Source organism: Magnolia sinica, chromosome 3 (genome assembly GCF_029962835.1).
Source record: "Magnolia sinica isolate HGM2019 chromosome 3, MsV1, whole genome shotgun sequence".
NCBI lineage: Eukaryota > Viridiplantae > Streptophyta > Magnoliopsida > Magnoliales > Magnoliaceae > Magnolia > Magnolia sinica.
The window spans coordinates 108,215,756-108,224,647 of record NC_080575.1 but is presented as its reverse complement, the minus strand read 5'-3'; the positions used below and the strand labels follow the sequence as shown (position 1 = coordinate 108,224,647).

Sequence of the window (8,892 nt, the reverse complement as noted above, 5' to 3'; positions counted from 1 at the left end):
TTGGGATCAAGCCCTAAAATTATCTTTCAAAATGGATGGACGGCGTGGATAAAACACATGCATCATGGTGGGTCGACATAGCACCGACCACTAGCCAAACCTCCTCCAAAAACTGCTAAGACAAGATTCACTTGTGCACGTTGCCAACGAGCCATCTAGTGTGTGGGATTAGTTCAGGTGTCCAACTGTTTAGATGTGGGCCACGCGTGTGGATAACGATGGAGAAACATTTCCCAATATTGTTGTGATTGCATGATTAATTTTAAATAAGACAATCACGTGGCGAGGCCCATCTGATACACGGCTCGGATGTCACATATAGCGTGACAGTTGGTACTTATGGCCACGTGTAGAGGTGCATGTGTAGACGTGCGTGTCGGTTGGGCAAGCTTCTCTTTACTTTAATGCATTAAAATACATAGAGAAAGGGGCGTAGAAGCTGAGATCATGGGATTGCTTGCAACCCAAACCAACAGAAACAAGAATACAAGAATAGAAGCCTCTCTCTCCATCAATACGAGGCCCGAAAATAAATAAAAAATAAAAATCAAACACGTCTCATTCAAACCCTAGGTAGTGTATTTCAAAAATAATATTAAAAAAATGTACATTTGCTACTTCCACGCTCGTGTACATCCACCCACATTCACACGCGGACACACGTACAAATATGAAAACCGTGTGTGAGATCTGATCTTTCCGTATGGTTGGAAATAATACTTATAAATTCTGCCTGAAAAATCAGACAGTTTAACTCTAGAAGTTGATGGTTTTCTTCTAGCCATTCATTTGTTATCTTATGCTGTGACCCACGTGATGTATGAAATAGATTGATTTTTATACCAGGAGATCTAAACAGTGTAACTAATCAGATGGAAAGGTTAGATATTAAACACGTGTCACATTATAACACATGCACTTTGTATGGATGTATACGGATCCAATATCCGTGTGGAATTAACAAACCTCTGACTTGCCATGTCATAAATGGTGTTGACTCGTCTCCATCAATCTGGACCCTCCAAACTGGAGCACAGTCCGGAAACTACTATGATCGAATGTTCCTGTCCATCCAACTTGCGGCTATCAAATGGATGGTTAAGATGATCTTTTAGTGCAGTACTCACTCCATCCAGAGGGCCACACAGACCAGACGGTCCAGATAGCGTCGAGTCAAATCCACGTGTACGGTGGATGAATCACACCACCATTTAGGAAATGTTTGGTAAACAAACAGCAAGGAGATTGAAAAATAGAAAAGCATCTGTATGAAAGTCTGCTGTTTTAATTGTATTTATAGCGAAATGTGGGGTGGCAGATACAAATTCAAGGTGTCATTAAGGAGTGTAGAGATGGGTAGGTCGAGTTTTTATAATGCGTTGAAGCCACTGCAAGAAATGGTGGTGGACATGGCAATGGGGGGGTGCGTAGGTTAACAACATGCACCAACTAATATATGTGTTCTGAAAGAGATTATTCCAATGCCCGTCGCTATCTTACACTTGGGTGTTAATTATTAAGAGGGTCCTGATTTCTCTTTTTTTTTGCTTCTTCTTTTGTGTGTGGGTGTTCTCTGTTGCTAGTTATGGAGATCTAAGAGTCTCAGCTCCTGAGCATTAAAAGAGATGGAAATGGGAAGGAAGAGAATGAGAGAAAAGAGTGGTGGTTTTTGTTCTTCCATGTCTCCTCCTTCTCTAATGACTCTTCTATTCATCTTCTTTTCTCTCGTCTTCTTGGACCGATCAGTTGGCGTTACAGCATTGAATTACACAAGTCATAGGAAAGTGGGGACTTTGAGATTGGCTAGGATTCAAAGGCACTTGAACAAGATCAACAAGCCGGCGGTGAAGACGATACAGGTATGTAGGAATGGAAGAAGATGGAATGTTTTTTTTTTTTGTTCTTGCATTAGGTTTCTTTGTTGGTTTGTGCAGAGCCCAGATGGAGATATCATAGATTGCGTTCACCAGCATCGGCAACCGGCGTTGGATCATCCGCTCTTGAAGAATCATAAGATCCAAGTAAGAGGAAAAAAAAAAGAAAGGAAGAAGCTTGTATTAGTTTTTGTTTTTTTCTTAGTTATGTAATGTTTTATGATAATTTTGTGGTTTTTTAATTAAATAGAGAGTTCCAGCAAAGAGGCCTAGATTGAGTAAAGAAGAAGAGGCGAGGAATTACACTGGAGATGGCGGTTTAAGGAGGGCATGGCAGGCGTGGCACGAGAGCGGTCGGTGTCCGAAGGGGACGGTTCCGATTAGGAGAAGCTCTGTGGATGATGTGTTGAGAGCCAAGTCATTGTATCATTATGGGAAGAAGCAGCGAAGGCTTCCTAGTCTTGCTAGGTCTCTTGAAGCACCTGATGTGGTCAGTGGCAATGGACATGAGGTATCCTCTCTCTCTCTCTCTCTCTCTCTCTCTCTCTCTCTCTCTCTCTCTCTCTCTCTCTCTCTCTCCTTTGTGCCAGCATGGCATATGGGTGCTGGATCAAATCCATTCATCAGAGGGTTATCGTTATGTAGATGTTCTCACCACAGAGTCAGGTTGGTCCACTCATTAGGTCGACCACAGTTTATGAAACAAATGGACGGATGAAAAAACGTGGCTGAAGCTATCTTTGGCCCACTTTATGAATGGTTCAGATTTATCTTTTGGTTAGTGACCTAATGTATGGATGGCCTGGATTTCGCACTTTCGGCTACCATAGCAGCTGTGATGGCGTTTAAAGGAGCTGCCTTGTACACGAGAGGGAGCGAGAGTCTTTCTATTATTAGAAGTGTGAGGCAAAAGCATGATTCTTTACCTTTTTCTGTAGTTCTCCATTTTTTCTTTCTTTTTTATTTAACTAGCAAGTAGAAACCAGAAAGGGTCTCTGGGTCTCATGCAAAACGGCAGATTTGAAAATATTGACTAAATGAAGTCAATTTCTTTTCATCTGAACTGCAAGAGGACAACCCTGTCAGAAAATCTGAGCCATCCCATCGATTGGCTACCTCATGTGAGAAGCATAGTCCGAAATTCACAAAAACCAAGTGTTCCAATCAATCGTATTAATCCATGTTCAAATTCATTTCCCCATCCAAAAGAAAACTACTGATTAAATAATCGGGCCGGTCTGATTCGTGTTCCATAACGTGATCTTTCAATTAGACAGTCCAGATCGCTGAAATTGATACGATTCCCGGCACAACTATATACTGACCTTTGGTGTATGTTTTATCCATCGCGTCACTGCTCCCTAGCTTAGTCAAAAGCATGGACTGGAAAAAGGGTTGAGAAAGAAACCCATATTCTCATTTCTAGTTTGTCCTCTTATCTATCTATCTATCTATCTATCTATATATTTATTTTTTATTTTTTTTGTTTTATGGGCATAGCATGCAATCGCATACACGGGATCATCACAAGAATTATATGGAGCCAAGGCTACAATTAACGTTTGGGATCCTTCCATCCAAGTGTCCAATGAATTTAGCCTCTCCCAGATCTGGGTTCTTTCAGGATCTTTCGACGGTTCAGATCTCAACAGCATAGAAGCTGGTTGGCAGGTATTTCTTTCATTTTCTTTGTAAAAGAACACACTTGAAATCTGTAAAAGAAAAAAAAAAAAGGTCTTTTTATTTTTTATTCTGAAGCTTTGATTTTTCTAGTCAGGTCAGCCCTGAGCTCTATGGAGACAGCAGGCCGCGGTTATTCACGTATTGGACGGTCAGATCTTCCTCAACTCCCGACCAAAAGTCATCTGCATTTTATTTACTATAATTTAAGATAATTAATCACCTATATCTTTATTAATAGACAGTTTTACTCTCATGTAATGACTTGGTCTAAAAGTTAGTCTTGTCAACTCTAAGGTGGGCCACACATTTCAGAAAAAGGAAAAAAGAAAAAAGGATGGTCTGGAAAAAAGTGCCAATTGTCTACATTTATCTTATACATGTGTCTCGCCCGATGAAATGACGGGCTTGATTTATGGGCCAGGTCATCTTCACATTGCAACCCGCTTATTACACAAGCGCCACGTGTGGGACATGCAGGGATGAGTGTCTTGACTGAAATTACTCTATCAATGATGAACGAATAACATAACGTTATAAAGTACATACGGTTAATACAAGACGTATGTATCATCGGATGGGTGTCAACTAAAAATCTAATAATCATTTAAGAACAACAATCCTTAATTAAAAAGCCCCATCAATCTAACGGTCAGAAAAACTTTATAAGGAGGCTCTTGAGCCATGTCACATTGTAGAAATGGTTCATCAATTGGACGGCCTGGATTGATGGGCATGTGCATACAATATTTAGTATATAACTGTGTTAGTATACACTTCGTGCATGCGATGTCAGCGTTAATACCAACACCACCTATCCTAATAACATCAACAGCAACAACCACAACCGCAGCTAAAACTACAACAACAAAACTGATATATATATAGTTGTTGATTTTGTTACAGAGCGATGCATATGAAGCAACAGGATGCTACAACCTTCTGTGTTCAGGGTTCATACAAACCAACAATAGAATAGCCATTGGAGCTGCTATATCTCCTGTGTCTTCCTTCTCTGGTAGCCAATATGACATTACAATCCTCATCTGGAAGGTTGGTTCTCTCCTGCAACCAATGTACCAAACATCCATTTCATTCACTTCCTTCGTACTTTGAGTCTTTTAAAATAAGTGCGGATTGTCTGTAGGGGTGTACATCGAGTCGAACCGAGCCAGAACACTGGTTGACCTCAGCTTGAACTCGGCTCAGCTCAGTCCTCAAGCCTGACTAGCCAGCTCAGCTGACTTCGAGCCGAGTTCATCATTGAGGCATTTCCACAAACACCTTAACTGCAACTTCACAATCTCACTGTTTGTAAAACAAATACAATGGTTTTACAAGTATTTTATCAAACACCTTCTAAGTAACATAAAAATTAAAATTAAAAAAAATTAAAAAAGAGAAAAAAGGCATTTATTTAATGTACATACCTTCCTTGCCACCAGCCACATTTGGTTGAGTCATTTTATCAAACAGTTGGTGAGCAACATCAATGGCAAAGTAACCGAGTCACCAAACTGGTTTGATCCAAGTCGAGTCGAGCTAGGGCCTGCTTGAACTCGGCTCGAACTCATTTTCAAGCTCAAAAAATCAGCTCAACTCGGCTCAAACTCTACTTCGAACATAGTCGAATTGAGCTCTTTCGAGTTGCGTCGAGCGAGCTAACCGAGTAAGCTCAATTCGTGTACACCCCTAATTGTCTGTGTTCAAGGCACAAGAAATTTCAGTACCGTCTCTTCTTATTTGTCCATGTCATTTCAAATGTCTCCACCGTAATTTCTCTCCAAACATTATTGGGTGCTATACAACACAACTTTTAATGTAGGGAACTTTTTTAGGTCTCATTGTGATTTTTGTGTTAAATCCACACTGCCCATCATTTTAAAAAATAATAATAATAATTCTAGAGTATGAGCCCAATAATGCATCTAAAGCTCAAGTGGACTACACCACTAAAAACTTCGTAGGACCAACCTTAGGCTTATTTTTCATCTAACCTTTCATATGGTAACATATACATCGATGAAGGTAAAACACATATATCAGCTTCATAAGAGCCTTATGTGGCCTCGAGAAGTTTTCAATGATAACATAATTCCTACAGTTTCCACTAGCGTAGTCCATTTTAGCTTTGGATTTACCTTGTTTCTAAGCTTATATCATAGAATTATCTGAAAAACTGGATGGACGGTGTGGATCTAAGAAATACATCATCTTAAGGCCCACTTAAATTTCACGAGTCAAGAAATTAGGTTGCTAGCTATGTGGTGGACCACAATCCGCACGGTTCATCTGTTTTTCCATACCATTTTAGAGTAGTAGACCAAAACATAAGTAGATCTAAGGCTCAAGTGAGCTACACTAGAGTAAACAGTAGGAATTGGACACCTACCATTGAAAACTTCTAATGGCCATGGAAGGCTCTGATTAAGCTAATATTTGTGTTTTTTATTTCATCCATACGTGTGTGTGTGTGTGTGTGTGTGTGTGAGAGAGAGAGAGAGAGACCTTACAAGAGGTTAGATGGCAAATAAACCTCACATTAAACTTCAAGAAGGTTTCAACAGTGATAGTTCAATCGTTGTTGCTTTCTTTGGTATGGTTCACTTTAGACGTGCCCTATTTTCGGCTTCTTTCTCTAAAATAATTAGTAAAAATGGACGTATATGTAGATCTTACATATAAATCAGGGTAGGCCTAGAGAAGTTCCCACTTTAAAAATTAGATTGTGTAGCATACAATCAATTCTCCCATAGAGAGAATGGGCATGTTTTGTGACACGGTGTCATCTGCGGTGACGTGGACCAATGCGAAGCTACGGCGCTGAATTCTCGTGTGCTTTGAGCATGGATTATCCGCACTCTTCTAAATGACGTGGACCAATGAGAAGCGACGGCACTGAATTTTCCAGAGTGAATTCAACACCGACGATCCGCACTCTAAAGTTATGATGACCGTGCTATGCAGTCGCCTAACCTTTTATTTTTTTTAAAATCTCAATATCATGACCTATGAATTATTATAACCTTTGGAATCCAATGTGAAATACCCACAAAAAAACCAACGCGCGTAGTCCATCACAATTGAATGATGATGATGATAGTAAGTGGGCCATGCATACTAACCACCTCTTTAATTAGTAAATGGTGGGATAAAGGTGGGTTCCATTTCTTTCCACCATACCATCTTTAGATAAGATACCGTAGAGATTTACTCATAGCTAACTTACCCTTTGGGTGTTTCACACTCAAATCATTTTCTGTACGTATGCATGTCATGTCTTCATCATGGACGTACCAATATTATGGTGTGGGGCCCATTGTGATGTGTGTTTTGATTATTTTTCTTTTTAAAGGATCCGAAGCTAGGCAATTGGTGGATGGGATTTGGAGACAACACGCTCGTTGGTTACTGGCCGTCCGAGCTCTTCACGCACCTGGGGGACCATGCCACTATGGTGGAGTGGGGTGGAGAAATCGTGAACACTCGATCCAACGGCCAGCACACGTTGACCCAGATGGGATCAGGTCACTTCGCTGAGGCTGGCTTTGGCCGATCGAGCTACTTCCGCAACCTTGAGGTGGTGGATTCTGACAATAGTCTCAGCTCTGTGGAATCCATCTCTACCCTTGCAGAGAACACGAATTGCTATAACATCAAGAGCTCATACAACAACGACTGGGGGACCTACTTCTACTATGGTGGGCCAGGGAACAATCCCCAGTGCCCTTGACCGTCCAAAGCATACCATGGTCACATGGATCACCGTTGGATAAGATCGGATCTCTCTGATTCCATTCTTTCTTTCCACAAAATCTCATATGTTTCTTTCTCTCCATGCCAATATTTATTGTATTTGTGTAATATCAATGGGAAGAGATATTTTACACCCCCCCTTTTTGATAGTTACAACCTTCTTTTCTAGTTTTGGTAATGAAATCGTGCAAATTTACTGTTTTATTACCCAAACTAGAAAAATGGGAGTATCAGTGGTAAAGGGTTAGTGTAAATATTCGCTCGTAATATCAAATAGTAAATCTCTTTGCATTGTTTAAGTTGTTCCTGCAGCTGAGCATCTAAGGGAGTAGCTCCTCAGCTAAAATCTAATCCACACCGTGCAATTTGTGGTCCCACTTGATGGGCCATACCCCAAAAGGCTCTGGAAAATTCCAATTCTCCAAATGATGGCCAAACGAGAAAAATGTCAATGGTCTAAACTCAACTGGCAGATGTCAATTGATTGAACGGTTAGGATCACCTGATCAAAATGATTATCAGGTTATGACACATTTACAATGGGCCACAATATTGAATGGTCTGTATTGATTTACAATCTGCCAATTTGAAATAGAGAAAAGACTTCGACACCCTCAAGAAGGGTCTTACGATGATTCATACGTACCTACTCAGAAATTGTAACGTGGGTGTCAAACCCAACATTCCCAATAGTCCAGATAGTGGGCCCCACTTTAAATGGACACAAACCAACGGTTACCATAAATTGATGCCCTAAATGGATGTCTAATTGACGGTTTAAATGAAAGTTAGACTGGTTTGAATTCAACAAACATGCACTGCTCACTGCCCATGGTATTAATCTGATTTTAGAGCTATCACCTATCCAATTTATTTTGAGCGACCTATATGCCACGTGTGTGTGTGTGTGTGTATATATATATATATATTCCCAGTGGCTCTTCAATATAACCATGTAGTTAAAAGTTTGGGAGCTTGTAAATCCATGAAGTTGATTTATTATAGTTTACAAATTACTAAATTGTTAATTCATTGTTGTTATATAAATCCACATTTGGCTAATTTTTTATTACTTCCATTAGCAACCATTGAAAAATAACAAAAATGCTTGTTTAGAATAGATTACAAAATTCTCCTCCTTCGAAAATGCTTAAATCCTTTAATTCTCCTCCACATTGAACATATCATAAAATAATTTTAATGTGATTTTTTATTTTTAATTGATAAGAGATCATTTTAATAAATAGAAAAAGTTATTGATAAATAACCAATAATAAGTATTTGCAATAACCATGTTTCCAATTTCCTATGAAATACAAGGTAAATGAGCTATTATGGTCATTTCGAGAGTAAATATGTTAGTAAAACAAATTGTAATTATTGCAGTTTTATATTATAAAATTATTAAAATTTCAATGATTTCCACATAAAACAAAAAAATTACCATAGTAGTAAAATAGAAATACTATTACCACATAATTATAATAGTAAATAATCATGATTCACTTATAATCATTTACCATTGTCTTTGAAAAACCAAACAAGTCATTATATTTGCAAACATTTTACCTGTAGGTATTTA

General features: G+C 39.1%; 1 protein-coding gene across 1 annotated transcript; it reads left to right on the top strand.

Moving 5' to 3' along the window:
* Positions 1-1,327: 1,327 nt before the first annotated feature.
* LOC131240627 (protein neprosin) lies at positions 1,328-7,609 on the top strand. Its single transcript, XM_058238969.1, has 7 exons — positions 1,328-1,859; positions 1,935-2,021; positions 2,125-2,385; positions 3,375-3,545; positions 3,652-3,705; positions 4,461-4,607; positions 6,910-7,609. The coding sequence occupies exons 1-7, from the start codon at positions 1,626-1,628 to the stop codon at positions 7,285-7,287; spliced, it is 1,332 nt and encodes a 443-aa protein (XP_058094952.1). The 5' UTR covers positions 1,328-1,625; the 3' UTR covers positions 7,288-7,609.
* Positions 7,610-8,892: the final 1,283 nt, after the last annotated feature.

Excerpts from the sequence above, each read along its gene's own strand:
- LOC131240627 (XM_058238969.1), top strand. The coding sequence starts at position 1,626 with ATGGAAATGGGAAGGAAGAGAATGAGAGAAAAGAGTGGTGGTTTTTGT. Across the intron at positions 1,860-1,934 it reads CGGCGGTGAAGACGATACAG|AGCCCAGATGGAGATATCAT; the intron begins GTATGTAGGAAT and ends TGGTTTGTGCAG. Across the intron at positions 2,386-3,374 it reads TCAGTGGCAATGGACATGAG|CATGCAATCGCATACACGGG; the intron begins GTATCCTCTCTC and ends TTATGGGCATAG.